The sequence below is a fragment of the Pseudorca crassidens genome, chromosome 14 (assembly GCF_039906515.1).
Source record: "Pseudorca crassidens isolate mPseCra1 chromosome 14, mPseCra1.hap1, whole genome shotgun sequence".
NCBI classification, from domain to species: domain Eukaryota; kingdom Metazoa; phylum Chordata; class Mammalia; order Artiodactyla; family Delphinidae; genus Pseudorca; species Pseudorca crassidens.
In genome coordinates, this window is record NC_090309.1 from 27,009,930 (window position 1) to 27,031,291 (window position 21,362).

Sequence of the window (21,362 nt, forward strand, 5' to 3'; positions counted from 1 at the left end):
CATATTCTATGTGGGGTCTTAACACCTTCAAATAACAGAAAATACAAGTCTTTACGCCTTTTTTTCTGTAGCTCATTTTGGCATCTTTCACCTCTGTCCACTTAAGTGTTGGTTTAGCATATTCTTGTCACACAAAGAAGCTACTTCCCAAAGAGAGGAACAATGTGTCAAGTGACAAAGACATTGAGTGAAGTCTTTCACATCCTAGATTGTCCACGGTACAGCTCAGCTGGTCTCTGGGTTGGAAGGCCTGGGTCTACTTTGCTCGTCTGTTACAGGGGAAGGGACATGGTCCTTCGCATGTGGTCTGTGAAACAGAGGCAGCTGCGGGTAGAATTATAACACAAGCAGAACTGGCTTCAATTCTTGCTTCTTAGGTCTTTTTCTTCTTGTTCAGCTGTTCAAGGAACTTGCCTGCCCTCTGTCCCTGCCAGGACGATGTTACATCTGCCTGGATAAGTAGGTCACCATTGTATATCAGGAAAGGTCTTATTTGTAATCATCAGGAACCAGATACGGCTAATTTGAGCAGAAAAGGAAACTTTTGGAAGTTTATGGTTAGGTCTCAGTAACTAGAAGCAGACTAAACAACCGAAAGCCAAGGCTATGCTATTGCAATTATAGGGTCAGGCCAAAGTGATGTTATAAGTCCTAGCTGGCCTTGCTACCAAGCAGGAACAGGAAACAGGAGGTTGACCCAGCACTGCTGGCCTTGCTTCTTTACATCATTTATTTGTAATTCAAAATCCAAGAGAGGGGTGCAGTTGGCCAACCTGAGGTCGCCCGACTGTTTTCCATCTGTAAGGGAGACTGAGCATGTGAGTAAACAGTGTATCTGACATGTTCAGCTTGTATAACGAGAGGAAGGCTCTGTTTCACACCAAGACCCACAAAGTGGAAAATTCCCCAAAGAGAAAGGAATTTCAGATCAGATGCTTGGAAAGTTAAAAACAACAACAACAAACAAATGCAGATGTGGAATTAAAGACACGGAGTCATTAAGAACCTATATGTGGAGTGATTCAGACCTGAGTTCACATCTGGAGCAAGCTACTCAATCTTGCTGAGCTTCAATTTTCTTTAAAGGAAACAACGTGGAAGATGATATCCACATGTAACCTGTGGTACACATGAAGGAGGGTAGTACAGTATATGATGCCTGGCACATCCTATGCATTTTCTAAAACTACTAGTAGTACTATTATTATTGTTACTTATTATACAATTTATTGTAGAAATTAACAGGGAGAGTATTAATAAATGTTAATACAGTGCTAAGTGTCACATTTATGATCTCAACTAATTATTTGTTGATTCAACAAACATTCCACATATCAGAAAATAACCTGTTAGTGTGTGTATATATATATATATATATTTTTTTTTTTTTACAGAAGAAAGGAAACCCTGAGGCTTAGAAAGTGTAAACAATGTACCAAAAGTCACTCATTTAAGAGGTAATGGAATATTATTCAGCCTTAAAAAAAATGAAGGAGATCCTTTCATTTGTGACAATATAGATGAAACAGGAGTGCATTATGCTGATGAAATAAGTCAGACAGGATAAATACGAATGATATCATTTATATAGGGAATCTAAAAAGAAAAAAAGCCACATTCATAGAAACAGAGTAGAAAACTGGTTGCCAGGGGCTGGGGTGTGGGTGGGGAAAAGGGGGAAGACTGGTAAAAGGGTACAAACTTTCAGCTGCAGGATGAATAAGGTCTGAGGATCTACTGTATAACATAGTTACTACAGTCAATAATACTGTATTGTATAACTAACATTTTCTGAGAGAATAGAACTTAAGTGTTCTCACCAAAAAAAGAAAAAAAGGAAAAAGGTGTCATGAGCTGTTAGATGTATTAATTAACGTGATGGGAAGGATCCTTTTACAACAGATATGTATATCAAATCATCATGATATACTCTTTGACTATCTTACAATTTTGTCAATTATACCTCAATGAAACAGAAAAAAAGAGGTAATAAAGATGAGACTCCAATCCAGGATTATCCAGCTCAAAAAACTACACTCTTAACCATTACAATATAGTATCCATCCATATGTTGTAACTGTAAAATGCTTAACACAAAGGAAACGTTAAATAAATGGTATTTATTCTAACTCTAATGCTTACTAGATATTAGTTATGTGGTATGCTTTACATCTAACTACAAGGGTATAAGGTGCAAATTCTTGCTACAGAACATAAAAGCCCCTGTGGTACCCTGTAGGATAAACACAGTACCTGTAAATCTCTCATCTCTCAACCCAGAGTCTCCTCAAGTTGGAGGTCTTTACCCCCTTTATAATGTGGGAATAATGCCTTTCCCACATTTGCACTGGGCATGAAAATCCATACTTCCAGGTGTATACTGAACCTCCACTTAGCTCCTCGTCACCTTGGAATCACCAGACCAAAGATCATTTATTCCATTAATATAAATGATGTAGGGATAGAAGTACAGAATATACAGAGAGTGTTGGAGGGATCCAAACAACAAGTCCTCCACTCTCAAAACAAATTTTAGAGTTCCAAAAGTAAAGAGCAATGTTTGGAAATAAAACTAAAAATGAAACTAACATCTACAATTAGCCAAGTATTTGTTATGGGCCAGGCTACTTACTAGGCACTTGATAAACATTACAGCTCATCTTCCTGCAGTCCTTCAAAGTATATAATATTGTTTCTATTTCATAGAGAAGAAAATTGTATCTAAGCAGGTTAGTGATTAGCCCAAGACCACAGGGCTAGGCTGTAAGAAAAGAAGGCCAAGTTTCAGTGGTCAAAATGGTGATGGATGTTATAACTAGAAGATTACGGCTAATCAAATAAAAATATTCAGAACGGTCCTAATGTATTATTAGGATTTCTTTAGAATAACTTGGGTGCCTTAGTGAATACAGTAGTGGTAGGCACTACAGTCTCTTTAATTTGCTAATCATACAAATCTACTTTAACATTCTTGGTGACAAGGAGCTAACTACCGATAAGACAGCTTCTTCAGTTTTGGGGCTACTCCAGGGTGAAATGCCGGAACGTCTTACTGCCTGCAATGTTACCTAGTTCTACCAGGGGGAATAAAGCAGAACAAGTAGCCACTGTTCTTGACAAATGGATACAGTTTCAGTTTTTCAAAATATGAGTGTCAGATTCATTCATTGTATCAGATAGATCTGTCAAATGGCTTTGCCCATTTACTAATGGATGGCACACTGCAGACACACGTTGGGTCAAAGGACTCAATGTCACCTCATTGATACTGTCATCAATATAATTTGTATTGGCATTTTGTCTCACCCTGACTTTAAGGACTATGTGAGGAGATCCAAGTCTCCAGACCATGGACTGATCACCTCTGCTTGACACAGTATTCTCTGCTCATTTCCAGAGGGGACCAAGGATGAGCTCTTGTACTTCTGAGTCTATTCACCCTACCTGGCAACACATACTACCTGGGCTGATTGGATCAAGCAGGAGCCCCAGAGTTTAAATTTCCAGCTGCATTGGAGGAAACAGAGGCTATGCCCCAATCCCATAACCCCTCACTTCTTACTGCTAGCCTATCCTAGGCTGTTCTTGCTGATAGGAGTACTTCATGCTAAAAATTAATTTTGCTTACCTGATGGCAGTCACACAACCTCAAATGCCATTTTTATAAATAAGGCAACCACCAATGGAGTGTGATTTAGGGTTTTTTCTTCTGTAGACCCTGCCTACCCTATAAAATCTCCCATTACTGCATCATGGAGACTATAATCCCTTTCCGAGGGAATAGATTCTTTCCAACCATAAGATGAAATAAGAACTTACATTTCTGTACTGTCCAAAAGGAAATAAATTGATTACAAAATGCAGGAGAATGACTGATTTTCCACATTTGTTGTGTTCATTAAAGGGTTTTTGAATAGACTTGACAGTATTAAAGAAGTTCAACACACACAAAATAAAAATTAATAAATGAAGAGAAAAAATTGCATTTACAACAAACAAAATAAACACATTGATATATAAAAGGCTGTTATACATCGATGAAAAATGGATGTCATAAAGTCACAAACTAAAAAGTATGAACAGCCAATAAAGATATGAAAATATGTTCAACCTTGCTATTATTAATCAAAGAAATACAAATAAAATAATTCAGGTGTCATATTTTACTGACTAGAATGACAAAGTTTTAAAAAACTTGATAATACCGGTATTGATATTGATAATACTGGTACTGATGAGTGTGTGTAAGAAACCACACTGGATGTTAAATTCTTGGTAGAAATAAAAAGCACGGTAACCTTTCTGGAAGACAATATGTCAGTATGTACCAGAACTGACAACCAGCCATTCAAGTTCTAGAAGTCCATTCTAAGGAAATAAACAAATGCTCAAAGACATGAACAAGGATGCTTGTCTCATTGCTTAGCAAAGCAAAACAGGAATAATCTAAATGTTGAACAGTAGGGACTGGTTAAATAAATAATAGAATGCTGTTCAACCATTAAAAATGATGCTGCAGATTTTTATTAGGTGATGAGTAATCATACTTATATTACTAAATAAAAATGTTATAGAACTGTTTTGTAGTTTGATATAATAATTAAAGGTATTTTACACTTGCATTGTATTTATATGCACCCCGTCACAAAAAAGTTTCCAAAGATACCCTCAAAAATGTTACAGAGATGATTTATCAGAAATGGGATTTTGAGTTATTCTTCCTTTTTTCTTTAAATCCTTTCAATTTTGGAGTTTCTGCAATGAGCCTGTATTATTTTTACAATTAAAAATATTTAAATTTACAACAAAAGGATCTAAATTCCTCCACTTTTCCATTTATTTTCCACCCTGACTCAGGGCATTTGTGTAATAAAAAAAAATCAGCTTATTTTCTCTTTTGTATCAATCTAAATTTACTTTTCATAAGTTAACTATTTTAGTCTGGCAAAAGTTTCACACAGGAAAATTGTTAAGGTCTGAGTATTCTATTACCTTTAAAAGCACTGGAAACTTTGAAATTCTTTCTTTCAGAATTTTCATATAATACTGAAAGGCGGGGGGGAGGTAGCAAAATGAAGGGAAATAGATAGTAGTAGTCAACTTCAATTAAGAAAAAGCAACAAGAGGCAGTTTGTACTCTTTTGATACGGCAGAAGCCCCATGTGTCAACTCATGCTAAAAAATGTATATATACACACACATATATATGTTTGTGTGTATTATATGTATATGTGACACACACACATAATTAATCCACAGTCTTAGGCTAATCACTCATTGTGGCAGAAACAACGAGCTGTTGACTACACTTTAATTAGCTCCTCCAGCCTGTAGAGGCATCACTAGGACCAAGATAGGAACAACATTCTCCATCTCTGCTTGCATCTGGGTATGGTTCTATCCCAAAGAACGTGACCAGAGGTGACCTGAAGAGTTTATGTCTGAAGGATAACGAGTTGATAATTGTAGCTTGCAGCTTCCTCTCTCCTTTCCTTTTTAGGACAAACGTAGAGCCACTTGATGAAGGTGGTGGGTCCCTGAATAACTGAGCAGAAAACTGACCCTCAGACCACCAAAGTCCATACTACACTCCTGAGTGAGTGAGAAATGAACTGTCCATGTGTTGCTCCACTGAGGTTTAAGGTTTATTATTTAGTGTTTAACTAACGCATTTTTTCTTTAAACCTCAGTTGCCTTCTCTGTAAAATAAAGTCTTTGAAAAGGATCCACTGGAAGTTTTTTCCATTGCTTATGTTTTTATCTTAGTTTTTAATTCTCAGAAACATTGCGCGCATTTTACCTTCTAAGTTAGTAAGTCTACTTTTTTTCCCACAAAGACGGGTTCTTCAAGTGATGGAGAAGTCATAGCAGACTGTTGCTTCAGTTTAAGATACGCATTCACATATGAGATGAGAAGGGTGAGGACCCAGAGAAACGCCTTTGACAGAGGGGAGTGAGAGCATACTGAAGAATGTTTAGTAATAAAGAATTCAGATGGGAGAAACGGATGGGTTACATCTAACAGATTTGCTCAAAGGAATTCTGGAAAGGCATATATGTGAAAATGTATAGCAAAGACATGAAATGCCTTTTGGTCCCTAAATGGACTTCATTTCAAAGACGTGCATATTGCAAATACATGTACCATAACACTTCTCTGTCCACTTCTAGAATTTTCTAAAGCCTGACAGAACATCTGCAGAGAGAGGATGTCATTCCAAGATGATCGACTGCGAGTTACTAAATTAAGATAAAAATGTCCTTAACCTTGAACAGTTTTTAAAGAGATTTTAGAAGAAAGGAGCCCTCCAGGGGGTTGTATAACTATATAATTGTACCCTTTCTAAAAGGCTATTTACAGATACATAATGTTTCCCCTCCATTCTTTAAAGTAAAATATAGGATAAAAAAAAAATAGTTTGGGGATAATATTTGTTTGGGACAGCAGGCACTGCTAATCAGTACCACTCTCTCCTTATTCCTTACTATCAGAGCCCTGGTTTAGGAGACCCCATTATCCTTAAGGCTAAGGTGGCCAGTTTAAAATCCGAGCTGATGAGATCTAAGTGCAAGTCTGCTGACCATCTGTGGTAAAAAATTTGCTCTCTGAGTTAGACACTGCCTTTTTTTTCTTACTTAATTTCTTTTTTTTTTTCCTTTTCTTTCTTCCTGCCCAAATTGTTGGAACACTATTGGAGATTCTGGGGTCACTTTGAAGCTATGTGGACGTGCTAGAGATGTGGAAGCTGGAAGAGCGAAGCAACCCAGTCCCCTGGTGATGCCCTTCAGCAGCTGGACTAACGCTAGAGGGACTATCTCCAAACTTCCTGCTACCCGTGGAAAGTAAGGTAAATCACTCATTCACTTTCTGTTACCTACTAACTGATCCAGAACTCTAACCTCAGGGTTCTAGAACCCTTCTCAGTATCCCATAGTCATACTCATGTTCCGGACTCCTGATCATCAGACTTGCTTATAGCAGATGTATGGGGAGGGTGGGCTCTTCTTGAAGCCCTCATACTTCCTCCCCTACCCCCACCACACACAAATAATGATCTTTATGTCCACTCATCCTTCTATCTACACTCAGAGGCCAGGGCCCCCAGGAAGGCTTCACTGACAACCCTTTACTCCTCTCTACATGCAGAAAGGGTAGAGGTGTGGGCTCTGGAATCAGACTTCCTAGACCTGAATTCTTAATCTGTTACTTACCAGTTTAGGACATGGGCAAAGTGGTTACCTTCTCTGGACACCCCTGTAAAAGAGGAACACTAAGTAGCACCTATGTACCTTACTGAAAGGATTAAATGAGCAAATGCAGGTAAAGTTCTTGTAATTTTTTCTTGGGTCAATCAATTCTAGCTGCTATTGTTACCTTTGACTAATTTAGGGCAGAGTCCCTTTGCCCTCCTTTGGTTCTCTGGGCCCGTCTCATTCACAACACACACAACCGCATACTGCAGAGTTTTGAAAGGTGGTTCTCAAAATGTGGTCCCTGGGCCAGCAATATCAGCCACACCTGGGAACTGGTTAGAACCCTGGCACTGGAGCCCAGCAATCTGTGTTTTAACAATATTCTCAGGCAAATCTGATGCACACTAAAGGTTGACGACAACTGAGAACATCTGTCTCAGACTCTCCTGGAGGCATTCACCAAAAATAGTGTTACAGGACCTTACACCTGACCAGCTGGAGAAGGGGTCTAGTAATTGCCCTGGTTATCATGCTTGTCATGATTTTTCGGCACATAAATGTTTGAGAATCACTGCCATTTTGAATGTGTGTTTCACTTGTCTGTTTTTCCAGTGGACTTTACTTCCTTACAAGGAAGGTTTGTGAAGATTTGTTGCTGTTGTTTGCATTATTAGTTTTATTATGCTAATTCTAGAATCTCTGGTGCATAGTGCAATCTCAGGCAGGAAGTAGTGGCTCATTAAAACAGGTATCCCAAAAGTCTTAGTAGAACTTCAAGATTAATTCCTTCAGGAAGAGGTAAAATTGTCATTAGATGCAGATGATATGATACTATATATAGAAAACCCTAAAGACTCTACATGAAAACTACTACAACTGATAAACGAATTCAGCAAGGTAGCAGAATACAAGATTAACATACAGAAATTGGTTGCATTTCTTTATACCAACAATGAAATATCAGAAAGGGAATGTAAAAAAACAATGCCTTTTAAAATCACAACCCCAAAAATAAAATACTTAGGAATAAACCTCACCAAGAAGGCAAAAGACTTATACGCTGAGAACTGTAAGACATTAATAAAGGAAAGTGAAGATGATTCAAAGAAATGGAAAGACATCTCATGTTCTTGGGTTGGAGGAATTAACATTGTTAAAATGCTCATACTACCCAAAGCAATCTACAGATTTAATGCGATCCCTATCAAATTATCCATGACATTTTTCACGCAATTAGAACAAATAATCCTAAAATTCATACAGAACCATAAAAGACCCAGAATTGCCAAAGCAATCCTGAAGAAAAAGAACAACGTTGGAGGCATAGCCACCCCAGACTCAGACAGTACTCCAAAGTCACATAATCAAAACAGCATGGTATTGGCACAAAAACAGACATATGGATCAATGGAACAGAACACAGAGCCCAGAAATAAACCCACACACCTCAGTTAATCTTTGACAATTAATCTTTGACAAAGGAGGCAAGAATATATAATGGGAAAGAGACAGGCTCTTCCGCAAGTGGTGTTGGTAAAGTTGGACAGCCTTATATAAACCAGTGAAGTTAGAACACATCCTTTCACCATACACAAAAATAAACTCAAAATGTCTTAAAGACTTAAACATAAGACATGACACCATAAAACGTCTAGAAGAGAACAGAGGCAAAATATTCTCTGACATAAATCATACCAATGTTTTCTTAGGTCAGTCTCTCAAGACAATAGAAATAAAAATGAAAATAAACAAAGGGAACCGAATCAAACTTACAAGCTTTTGCACAGCAAAAGAAACCATAAACAAAATGAAAAGACAACCTACAGAATGGGAGAAAATATTTGCAAATGATGCGACCAGCAAGGGCTTAATTTCCAAAATATACAAACAGCTCATACAACTTGATGACAATAAAAGCAAACAACCCAATCAAAAAAAAATAGGCAGAAGACTTAAAGAGACATTTCTCCAAAGAAGAAATACAGATGGCCAATAGGCACATGAAAAGATGCTCAACACTGCCAATTATTAAAGAAATGTAAATCAAAACTACCATGAGGTACCACCTCACACCAGTCAGAATGGCCATCATTAAAAAGTCTACAAATAACATATGCTGGAGAGGGTGTGGAGAAAAGGGAACCCTCCTACAACACTGTTGGTGGGAATGTAAGTTGGTGCAGCCACTGTGGAAAACAGTATGGAGGTTCCTCAGAAAACTAAAAATAGACCTACCATATGATCCAGCAATCCCACTCCTGGGCGTATATCCAGACCAAACTATAATTCAAACTATACACATTCACCCTGATCTTCACAGCAGCAATATTCACAATAGCCAAGACATGGAAACAACCTAAATGTCCATCAACAGATGAATGGATAAAGACGAGGTGGTACATATATACAATGAAATACTACTCAGCCATAAAAAAGAATGAAATAATGCCATTTGCAGCAGCAACATGGATGCAACTAGAGATTATCATACTAAGCAAAGTAAGTCAGAAAGAGAAAGACAAATACCATGATACCACTTATATGTGGAATCTAAAATATGACACAAATGAACCTATCTATGAAACAGAAACAGAATCAGAGACATAGAGAATAGACTGGTGGCTGCCAAGGGGGAAGCAGGTGGGAGAGGGATGAACTGGGAGTTTGGGATTAGCAGATGCAAACTGGTATATATAGATTGGCTAAACAACAAGGTCCTACTATATAGCACAGGGAACTACATTCAATATCCTGTGATAAACCATAATGGAAAAGAATATGAAAAAGAATGTATATACATATGTATAACAGAGTCACTTTGCTGTACAGCAGTAATTAACACAACGCTGTAAACCAAGTATACTTCAATAAAAAATAAGTTAATTAAATTTTTAAAGAGATTACTTCCTTCAGAAGAACAAGTACTACACATTCACAAAAAAAGTACCCTTTGAAAGTTTAAATTTTTGAATTTCTTTGCCACTTCCTTAGTTTTGATCATCTTGGACAATATATTTTTAATATTGACTTTTAAAAAGAATTGTGTTTCAGTGTTTGCTATCCCTTAGAGAGACAGAAACAGATAAGTACAACTAAATACTTATTTTTCAAAAGTCTCAAAAGTATAAGGGAAATGAAAGTAATTATATCTTCAAATGATTTTGGGGTATGTTTCTAATTTCATACTTCTGATGCGATTAAAGATTAAAACTGTATTAAGACATTTGAGACATGCCGCATTGGTATTAAATGAATTTAATTTTGTGTAAAGTGGTAGAAATATTTTCTTCAGCAAACATACCTGCAGATATAAAATCACAACCATAAATCTACAAAAAAGCAAGCTATTGAATGAAATCTGATTGGTTATTTCCCTGCAGTATGGATCTGCTAATAATTTAATTTACTACTTGCTAACAGAAGCCAAAATTTAAATATACATATATATGTGTGTGTGTGTATATATATATCTTCAATTTTAAATCATTCATATATATGAACAAGGATACATACACATATATAACAATTGTTTATATATATATACACACACAATTTAAATTAAAGAAAGTACATCCGGTGGCCTATTTTTTCCCCCCGATTTCTAAAGAACACCATATTCTATTCTAGGCAGTGGAATGTCAATCCACCTTAAGGGTTGTTCAATGAGCATATCTGAGAAACCACTGGTTTAGCCAATGATGTACTTATTGAGGGAGGCCCTAGTGCCACTGTCAAGAGCTTATCCACAGGAGAGATAAGAAGGTACTTGTTTGGTTTGTGAAAAGAAGGAGTAGTGAGGAATGGCAGGTAGCTGCAGGTTGATGACACGTGATGTCCATATATATGTAGAACCAACACACCCATAATTGCACCCATTTTCCATACCCAAATCCAAATCCTTTATATCATTAATCCCAGGCAAAAATGGTAAGATTCATGTGTGTTACTATCCCACGGCTTCAGGATGCCTATAAACTCATATGAGTATGTCTTAGTTTTATCAGTGGAGGACAAACCAGGCTTCTATCACCAAGCCCCATTCCATAACAGGCAAACCAGTCCAAGACTTCTCTGAGTGTTGCAGGAGAGTCTATGGAAGGGGCGCTCACTCCACTGTGATGCCTAAAATGCCTTTGCACAGAGCAAACATTCAATACATGCTGAGTGAATGAATGAGTGAGCTGGTGTCATAAAACAGGCTTATTTCAGGGAAATTCCATTCAACAGGCTGGCATTCCTTCCTACCCATCTTAACTGTTAAGCTTGCCATCAGACAAAAATTTAATTATAAAACGTTAGAGCTGAGGAAATTTTAGAAACTATCTACTCTCCAGAGGTATACAACTTTAATTTAGTGGTAAAAATCACTAGGAGTGATTTAGGAGTCTATCAGACCTGAGTCCAAATTCCACATCTACCATATTTTCGTGAGCAAATAACTACTTCTGAGGCTCTGTTCCATGTATGCATTATGGGATATCATAATAATACATACATTAATTGTATGACTATCAGGGGATGAAATGACACAATCCATTTGCCATGGTCGGCTAAGTAATTTGCACCAAGTAAGCACTCAAGACATTAGCCAATATTAATAGCGGAGAGATGAAAACAAAACTCTGGGACTGATGCCTACCCTAGTGGCCCCAGTGGTCATAATGACTTTCTTCCATTCAGCCTGCTCTCTTCTCACTACGACTAAGGAAGAGAAGATGAACACATTAGGAATAACAATTTGAAAATGGTTTTATACTCCCTGAATGAATGGAATTATAATAAAATGATTCATGAGTTCTGCAGAAATATGATGAGACTTTAGATCTTTATGTTAGTTCTCTACAAAACCAATTTATGGCCCTAAGATGTACCTTCCCACCCAGCCCCATCCTTACCAGGATCAAATATCATTGTAAATGGAAAAGTCAACAACACATAATCAACAAGCTAAGTTACAAGCCAGTGAAGTCTCGGAGGTTTGATAGAGAAAATTCAGATTTATCATTATATGTAAAAATAAGATGATATGAAGAACTCAATCTAAAAAGTATTACCTGGAGATCTATAATCTCTACAATAGTGCTATAAAAAGTAAAGAGCTAGAAATCTATTTAGATGGTTTTCCTTATAAGAAAGCACTTTCTGTATAACTTTTAATGTACTATTGATGAGAACAATTCAACAAAATTCAAATAAATACCTGCAGATGTCCTACAAGAAGAAAAGAACAGAGTTAGATGTGACAGGGGATAACTGGACTTCAGGATGAGTAAGACCCTATACTTGACCTCAATAAATTAACGTGAAATACAGTGGATGAGCCATGCACAGAATGTCAGAATTCTAAAAGGCCAAGCTAAGTACCAAAAGGAACATGTGGGAACTCTTAAGAAGGAAATAAAATATTGGTTAGTTGATTCCGAAAAGGCAGAAGGGAGTAGGTTCCCTTTGGCTGCTCTTTGAAGAGATCACTTCCTTTCCCCCCTAGTCCTGAGGCTAGGGTGGCATGGGCAATAGAGGAATGTGGGGACTGAGAATCATTTCTACTCTCACCAGAGTGGCTGGAAGCAGATTTTCTTACCAGGATGTAGTAGTATGCTAATATTTAAGGGTTCTTGAGGTCAGAGAGAAGGGTTTGAATACTCCGGCTCCATCTCTTGCTGTGGGTCAAGTTTCTTACCTTTCCAACACCTTGGCGTCTTTATCTGAAAATTGGGGATGATGATAATGTCTCCCACCTGAGTGTGAGAACTATATGCTATAGTGCATACGCAGGGCTAAATTTGGTGCCTGGCAAACAGAAAGTGCTCAGTACGGCAGGCCAGTGTAGTGACAATAAGGCAAAGATGATGGGGGTAGTGCCGGTGTTGCTTCTGCCCCCAGAACAGGCTCTGACTGGGAGAGAGTTAAAGCACCTTTGGGTTCATGGGGGTTTATATATAAGCAACGGTTGATCAATGTGAGCTGGTTGTCCAAATGATTATGTGCAATCTAAGAAAAAAATGGGCCTCGGATCTGCTCAGCTACTTAATAATATTAGCAGCGGTAGTAGTCAAAGAAGCTAAATTTTATTAAGTGTTTATATGCCAAACAACGTGCTGAACGTTTTAAAAGGATTTACTCACTTATTACAACGAGGCTATACGCTAGGTCCTGATAATGTTATTCGTCTCTTTCAGATGTTGACTGAGCCTCAGACGGGTTACAAAAGCACCTAAGATCCCGTTGTCAGTACATGACGGAAATGAGTTCAAATCCAGCCTGTCTGACTTGTTCTTAATCACTAAGGTATGAAATTAAGCATGTTGCCCTTTGCCTGATTCTCCTTCTGAGGGCTGAATATTTCACTTAGCTCTCTGAGTGCAGAAGAGAGAAAATTCTCTCTCCTTGACCCAACTTGGCATCAATATCCAACTCCCCTTCTCAAAATGGGTTGCTTCAATGAGCAGCAATGAATGCCGGGTCGTGGACCAGTCACCTTGATGACTAAGAGTCAGACACTAGGGAAAGAAAATGCTCTGTGACAAACCTACCCTTGTAGGTTTGTCACAAGACAGAAATGGGGGGACAGGGCAGAAGATAATGGAATAAGGCATAGGAAAAATAGCACCTGGCATCGTGATAGTAATAATAATAATAGTAGTAGTAGTAGTAATAGTAATAATAATAGACTTTACTATGCTCTAGGCATTGTATTAAGTGCTTGGTGTAAGTGACTTCATTTTAACATTGAAAACAAGTCTATGGGGATGAAATATTATTAACATCATTTTATAGGCAGGAGTATTGAGGTTCAGGTAATCAGGTGAATTGCCCAAGCTCATATGGTTAGCAAGTGGAAAGCAGAGATTTGAACCAGCACCTACACTCCTAACCATTATGCTATAACCATTATGCTGAAGACATAAGAATTCCAATGGTCTTTCCCCATAACCCACTCCTGCACTCCAGACTTAAATAGTCCAAGATCAAGAGAGAGCAAGCTTGGAGTTGCCACTCTTCAGTGAGTGTCAATCATTTCAAAACAGTGTATTTGCTAACAAGATGCAGGTCCTGTGATAATCTTCTCAACCAGGTATCAAGAAACAGGAAGCAAAGATTCAAGTAACAGTACGTTCCTACTTACGAGGAAGGTGGGACAGCATAGTTGACACCGGGCTTAACTGTTCTGGAAAACGTGGTCCCAGTAGGCATACACGCTGGTACATTTTCCCCACCTACCAAATACAAAAGAAGTATTTCATTTCCATGTTGCTCTTCAAAGTTCCACCTCATTCGTGCCTGTCATTCATCCTCTGGCCTCTTCCTGTCTCCATTTCTGTACAGAAAGGTGCTGAGTCTCTGCTCTCGGATACGAAAAGGGTGTGTTAGGAGAGGGAGCCATGGTACCTCAATGTCTTTTTTTTTTTCATCTTAATTCTATTATGCCAACTCCACTGAACTTAATTAGAGTGAATACAGAATTACACAATTACCCTCTGTTCTATTCTTCAGATGTTATATTTTGATAACATTTACGAGATGCTGCTCTCCCCCTGAACACCAGATGAACACTAGAAATGGATGTGTGTTGACATAAACTCTGTTATAATTACAATTAAAGTATAGCTTACATAATGATAGTGTTAACATAAAATTATAGATGTGTAGAGACAACGTGGTCATGCATTTTTTAGTATAAGTACATGCTTAGACCAATATCTGTTAGCGGAATGAAGATGGAAGAGAATTTTGGTTAAGCCACAAAGGCTGTTTAAGGACTTGCAGATAGCTAAGGGGAACTCAAAGACCAGTAAGATAATATTTCCCCTGCCATGTTTTCGATTGCAAAGTGAAGGGAAGATGTGAAAGTAAGTACCCCTATGGAAATTACAAGACAAGTACATTTTTTTCCTTGAATACCTGGGTAAATGCTTAAATTCTAATGTATATCAGTGATGCAAATTTTCAACTGAGTTTGATAAATCATAAAATAATAATTATACATATATGTATATAAAACTGCATGGAACTAGACAGTTCAGAATTACTTCTAATTAAAGAAGTACCCTATGACAACTAACTTAAACCTTACAAAATATGGTTCCAAGTACCCTATCAGAGTGAAAAGTAGGAGACTGAAAGGTTTATTGTAAATGTTTGTAGTCATGGTGTCTTAACTAAAACTACTGTGTCACAAATACTACTAAAATAATTGTGACATTTTATTCACTTTTACTGCAAACAACAAAACAAACTATAGGTATTTTTTCATTTCAGGTAATTATTTTAGCTAACAGTTATTAAATGTTTTGAGAAGACAGAGTGCTAATTGCATTACTTCATTTTATCTTTAAAATAGCGCTTCCATGTAATTATTCTTAATATCTCCATTGTATTAAAGTGTATCTCTAGTTTAGACCTTTCTTCAGAACTGCAGACTTGTGTATCCAACTGTGTACTCAGCATCTCTACTTGGACGTCACGAAAACATCTCAAATCTTATACCTCCAAAACTGGTCTTTAATCCCCCAAACATGCTCTACCCCAAACTTTTTCCATCTTAGGTGACAGTAACCACACCTTTCCAGTTCCCCAGACCCTAAATCTCGAATTCACCCTTGACCCCCTCTTCCTTTCCATTCTTGCATTCAATCTACCACGAAATGCTGTCACAACCTTCCCAATGTGCCACTTCTGAGAATTACCAGCCGCTAGCAGCCTGGTGCAGGCCACCAACATAGACCCCGAGGATCCGGTAGTCGCCTCCCGAGATTCTCCCTGACTCCACTCTCTCCCCACATCCTCAAGGCCACAGATAGAGTTGTGCTTTTCAAACAAGAGACAGTTCATGCCACACCTCGGCTAAAATCCTGCCCCTGGCTGCCTACATTTAGAGTAAAAGACACAATGCATGTGATGGCCTCCCAGGACTTACCCAATCCATCCCATCACATATCCGACCTCCAGCCCTCCTGCTGTCTCTTCCTCCCCACTGACTAAGTCAGCCAGGGTGGCCTCCTTGATATTCCTCCAAGCTGCCCGGCATATTTCTGCCTTAGAGTTTTGGCAGAAAACTCTGGCAGAGATGGAGGATTCTGGTTATTCTTGCTCCCAGCGAGTGGTCTCCCCATCATACATTCTGACAACTCCCTCACTTCAAGTCTTTGCTCAAATGTCAACTTATAAAATCCACCCTGACTACCCTATTTAAAATCAGAACCTACCTGTACACTCCTCCAGCACTCCCAACCCAAGCCTCTTCAGTGAGCTTCACATCCTTTTCCTTATCCCGTAGCGTCCATCAACTTGTGACAAAGCATAGAATTTATTTATAACATCCGTTTCCACACGAGAGTGTAAGGAGGGAGAAAGCGTGCAAGAAGGAGCAAGCAGGCAAAGGCTCTTGTCTGATTTATTCATTGATACGTCCAAGCATAGAGAACAGGAAGATCCTTGATAAATAGTCCTGAAAAAGATACAGATGAGGAAACTAGTAGTAAAGCTCAGAAAGTTTAAGTAACTTCCTCAAGGTTCTAGAGCTAGAAGAGGGTCACAGTAGAATTCACACTTGGGGATGTCTAACTTCAAATCTCTTAGCCTCTCTGCTATCTTTTTTTCCTTCTTTGCGGTACGCGGGCCTCTCACTATTGCAGCCTCTCCCGTTGCGGAGCACAGGCTCCGGATGCGCAGGCTCCGCAGCATGTGGGATCTTCCCGGATCGGGTCACGAACTCTCAACCACTGCGCCACCAGGGAAGCCCCTCTCTGCTATCTTAAGTCCATGCAATTCAGGATTTGTTTTAATCAGGGCCATGGAAATTCTCACTCCACTGAATAGGATCACCAAAGTGTTCTCTGTCTAGATTTATATATATATTTTCCATTTAAACAAAGGAAACAGAAGAGGGCAATTCATCATGGGTTATTGCGGTAGTTTTACAGCAATTTTAGCAATAATGACATTTAAGTAATAGTGATATTTAATGATAGCATAATAATAATAAAATAATAGCTCTTAAATGTATTGAAGACGAATCGCATGCTAAACTCGGTGCTAAAATATTTCCATGTATATTTTGTGCAAAATCCTTATGAATATTCTATCAGATGAGCTTTATGTGTAACTCCACCAGGCATACTTCTCTTATTCCGCTTTCAAAGATAAGGAAATTGATGAGAAGTGTGGTAACCATTTAATCAAGATGAGACTGGTAATAAGTTGTGAGTATGAATTTAAATTCAGGTCTAACTCCAGAATTTGATTCTCAATCCATACATGAAAATTCTGATAATTCCTTTGATAAGGGTATGGTCTATGTTCTCTCCTGGAAAACATCCCCCATTATGTCTGCCTGTGCTCATACCTTCAGAACACAGTCAAGTTTGAAACATGATAAAAATGTTTAAATAGTGTGCTTTAATAAATGGAAATAGCTTCATCTAAACAATAACACAAAAAGGCAGGCTGAGCCCTTTGAAGTGGCTTCGTTGCTATCTTCCATCCAGAACAAGAGAAGGAATCAACAGCTGCAGAGTAAAGAAAGCATGAAACCCAGAGATGGAGGATTCTGTAAATGACCAATTACAAGGCTATTAAGCCACACTTTCATAGCAAGAGGCAAAATATTCCATTAAACTGAAAATTCTTCTACCCCTCACTCCAAGGCCCACACAAACATTAATGTTGCATTTATTAGGATGTATTTCCTGTGCTCTATCAACTTGACTTTCAGCAACTGTATTAATACAGTCCTTTCGCTCTGCACAGATATCTGAATGATGGATTCCATTACTGGAGTTTTGTAGAAAGAGTGGAGTGAATGAAGTAAAGTTTGGGAAGAGCCATCATAATCCATAATGATGGGCACTGAATCAGGACAAGAAGAAACCTCTCTTCTCATTTATTTGAATGAAAATTCTACTATATATTTATTGCCTCTGTACAGGGCCATCTGTTGAATAGTGGAAAACAAGCATCTTTCATTTGGAGGTAGGATTTGTGTGCTCAAGTTTCTATGGGCCTGCAGAATTAATCTTGTTTGAGAAATGAAATAAAATGTAATTTCTTACTGTAAGTAGATGTGGTTAAGCAACTGGCAACTTTGATGTCTTTAAATCACTGCAGTTTCAGGGTAGGCAAATCTATAATTATTTCAAGCACTTCTTTATTGGTGCAACAATTGAGCAGTGTACATAGTGGTCAACAACCTGGGCATTGTCAGACGACTCCAAGTTTGAATCTAGACTTTGCCACTCACCAGCTATGTGACTTTCAGCTATGAGAATCACTTTCTTCAGCTTTACAGTGTGGATTATTATATGCCCTTTGCAGAACTACGGTAAGAACTAAATGTATATGGGCACAGTGGCTCATAGTAAGGGCTCAAATTAGTACTGTGGTCACTACTAGTAGCATTGAAAAGAAATTAGAACTTCTATTCTCATAAAGTGGGATATGTGTCCCTTTTCATTGTAATTTCATATCATTTTACTTTTGACCTTATAATTTAATAGCTCGATCCAAGAAACATTTAGCAGTAAATATAATTGAAAGAAGATTACCTGTCAAACATGAAATACTGTAGCATCAAGTGTGCTGGCACAATACTCTTCTCAGATAATTAACCTGTAAAAATATGTTATTGTCTTCTTTTTAATTAAGCACATTGAACATATATATTTACTGTGCCAATTGGCGAAAGGTCCATTAATTAATCAGTCTAACTATATGCTGCATAAACGTCTTCTAAACATAATCGTATATGTATTTTATTTGTTGGGAAAATGTGTTTGAGATTGTTCTTTTCTGCCTATTTAAAGTAAAAGAGGGTGAGAAGTAGAGTTAGGCTTAATGTACTTTGTACTCCATTATGCCATGAAAATGCTTCTGTGCCCTGGAGACAACAACAAAAGATTTGCTTTAATGACAAGAATCAAGTATGTTCTAAAGCTTCCAGGTAGGAGGCATATAGGTTGCAGTTTGTATCAGAAGTCTTTGCTCTCTCTCTCAACTGCGTCTAGATGGGAAAGATGTGGTCACAAATGCTTCAAGGTGACATAGTAAATGTTGGAAAAGAGGGGGGTAGGAGGCAGAGTTTTGAATATCTCAAACCTGAGCTAGAAGGATTTTATTTAAAGAAAATAGCGGATATTATTTTTCACTTAAGGAATGCCACTCAGCAAACCTGACATTAATGTAGGAAATTAGCTCTTTTAGCTACGATGCTTTCAAATGCACATGGCTGAAAACAAATTCAAAATAGTCAAAGGAAATTTAAAAACAAAAACCAAACAACGACAACAACCTCAACAAACAAGTACTAGAAATTCAGGGATGCAGCCATATTCAGATACAGTTGGATCTGGAAGTTCCAGAGTATCAGCAGGGTTCCAGCTCTCTCTCCATCGCTCAGCCCTGCTTACCTCTGCAAGACTTTATTTTACAGAAAGTCTCTTCTTGTGCTGGATGGTAACTGGGAGTCCCAGAGTCATATCTCCCCAGCTTAGAAATTCCAGAGAGAAAAGACAATTCTTCCACGTTTCTCTGAGAGAAAAGTCCTGGGGAGGAGTCTGATAGACTTAGCCGAGGTCAGATGCCTACCCATGAGCCAATCACCTGCTTTACTGGAGTTCAGTCCCTGGGCGACTCATCCCCGGGGCCCGTGAGGAGGCAGGATGGCATTATCTGGCAGTTCTCCAAGAAAAGCCTGCTGTTTTTGTAAGATGAAAGGGGAGAGGATATGGATAATGAAACCTGTATCTGCTTCTGTAAAATCCACAGAATCTTACTCCCTGCCCTGTGTCGATGACCATGCAGTAAGCTGACCCAGGAGGTCATTTTTCCCACAACAGTCTTTATATCTATGACTAAGGAACACACTGGTAAAAGAATATGGGAGAAAGTCTGAGTATGACAAGTCAGCTAGACTGATATTAACTAAAAAAGCTGTGTGAAAATATCCTTAAAAAGTTGCCCCCAACTCACTCAAAGTCCAAAGCTGGAGCTGGAAATACAATGTCATGGAGTTTGGATAAGAACAGGTTTTCTCCAAGCTGAACTATGACACAGAGATTAGAGGCTTCTAGAAACTATACTTTTTCAAAGAAAAAACATCACATGAGAAAAATGAGGCCTAGAAAAATTAAATGACTTAAAGTAACATAGCTAATTAATGGCAGGACTGAGACTAGAGTATACTTTGTGTAATTGGCTATGGTCTTTTTTGTTTGCTTTTGTTATCACTTCAAAACGAGACAAACTTAAAGAAAGGAAACACAACCAAGGCTCAGTGGTTGGAAAAGAGATGGATGTGAACGCCCACTTGTTTCTTACGTATAAAGTTACCCCTCGCAGTGTTTTGGAGGAGAAAACGCTGGCTCTTCCCAACGTTGGTTACATACACAAAGATTCCAAAGACAAGACAAGTGCTTTGCAAACAAAGTAATTAGAACCAGCTCAGGCTTCCCCGCGCCGGGTCCTACGTTCCACGGTCAGAACCACCAACTGTATCCCCCCCGGGTAACAAAGTGATTCAGAAAAGCTAGCGTCTTCAGAGAAGGGAGAAAACTTAGCCGGGAAGAGAGTCAGGAGAAAACTTGCTCAGCTTCTTGCTGGGGTCTGAAACGATCCCAACAGAGTCCTTAAACCCCTCAAGTTTCCCCAATCAAGCACCCTCGCCTCCAACCTGGGCCACCCCAGATCTGACTATCAGAGGAAAGAAGTCTGCGGACGCACGGAGAGCTGACCACCCCACGAGAAGGACCTACGCGCGGCCGCACCCACTCACCCGCCGCTCCCCGGGAGACTGGAGACCAGCGCGGGGTCCAGGTCCTGGGCGTGGCAGACTCGTCCCTCTCCGGGCCCAGCTCCAGCTCACCTCGGCGCGGCCCGCCTGGGCGCCGCCATCTTGACCGGAAAGGGGGCCTCGCGCCGGAGGCCCCTGAGCGGGCGCCCTGAGCGGAGCCGGAGCGCCGGGGAACCCCAGGTCGGCGCCCTACGTCCCCCGCGCGCTCGCGCCCCGTCCACGAGCGACGAGAGTCCCGCACGCAGCGCCCTACCCAGGCTTCCGCGGAACCGACGCCCCGCGCAGCCCGCACCACGGCTCAGGCGGCGCCGAGGGCGGCCCGGGCGGAAGAGCGGGCGCGGGGCACGCGCTCGGTAACCGGGCAACGCGGAGCAACCCGGCG

The 21,362-nt window shown here is 39.2% G+C and overlaps 1 protein-coding gene across 11 annotated transcripts in view; it reads right to left on the bottom strand.

Moving 5' to 3' along the window:
* The window catches only part of LOC137206080 (AT-rich interactive domain-containing protein 1A-like), a 152,474-nt gene extending 131,178 nt beyond the window's left edge, over positions 1–21,296 (bottom strand). For 3 of the 11 annotated variants that reach the window (XM_067704676.1, XM_067704677.1, XM_067704678.1), the window contains exons 1-4: positions 20,963–21,279; positions 18,738–18,801; positions 16,401–16,642; positions 14,321–14,535 (exon numbers count right to left, since the gene is read on the bottom strand). In XM_067704676.1, coding sequence (XP_067560777.1) covers positions 14,321–14,469 — 149 coding nt within the window. In that variant the 5' untranslated portion in view covers positions 14,470–14,535; positions 16,401–16,642; positions 18,738–18,801; positions 20,963–21,279. Of the gene's footprint in view, positions 1–7,212; positions 7,256–14,320; positions 14,536–16,400; positions 16,643–18,737; positions 18,802–19,598; positions 19,678–19,776; positions 19,886–20,962 lie in introns of all 11 variants that reach the window. The other 8 variants (XM_067704684.1, XM_067704682.1, XM_067704683.1 and 5 more) reach the window with 8 other exon arrangements.
* Positions 21,297–21,362: the final 66 nt, after the last annotated feature.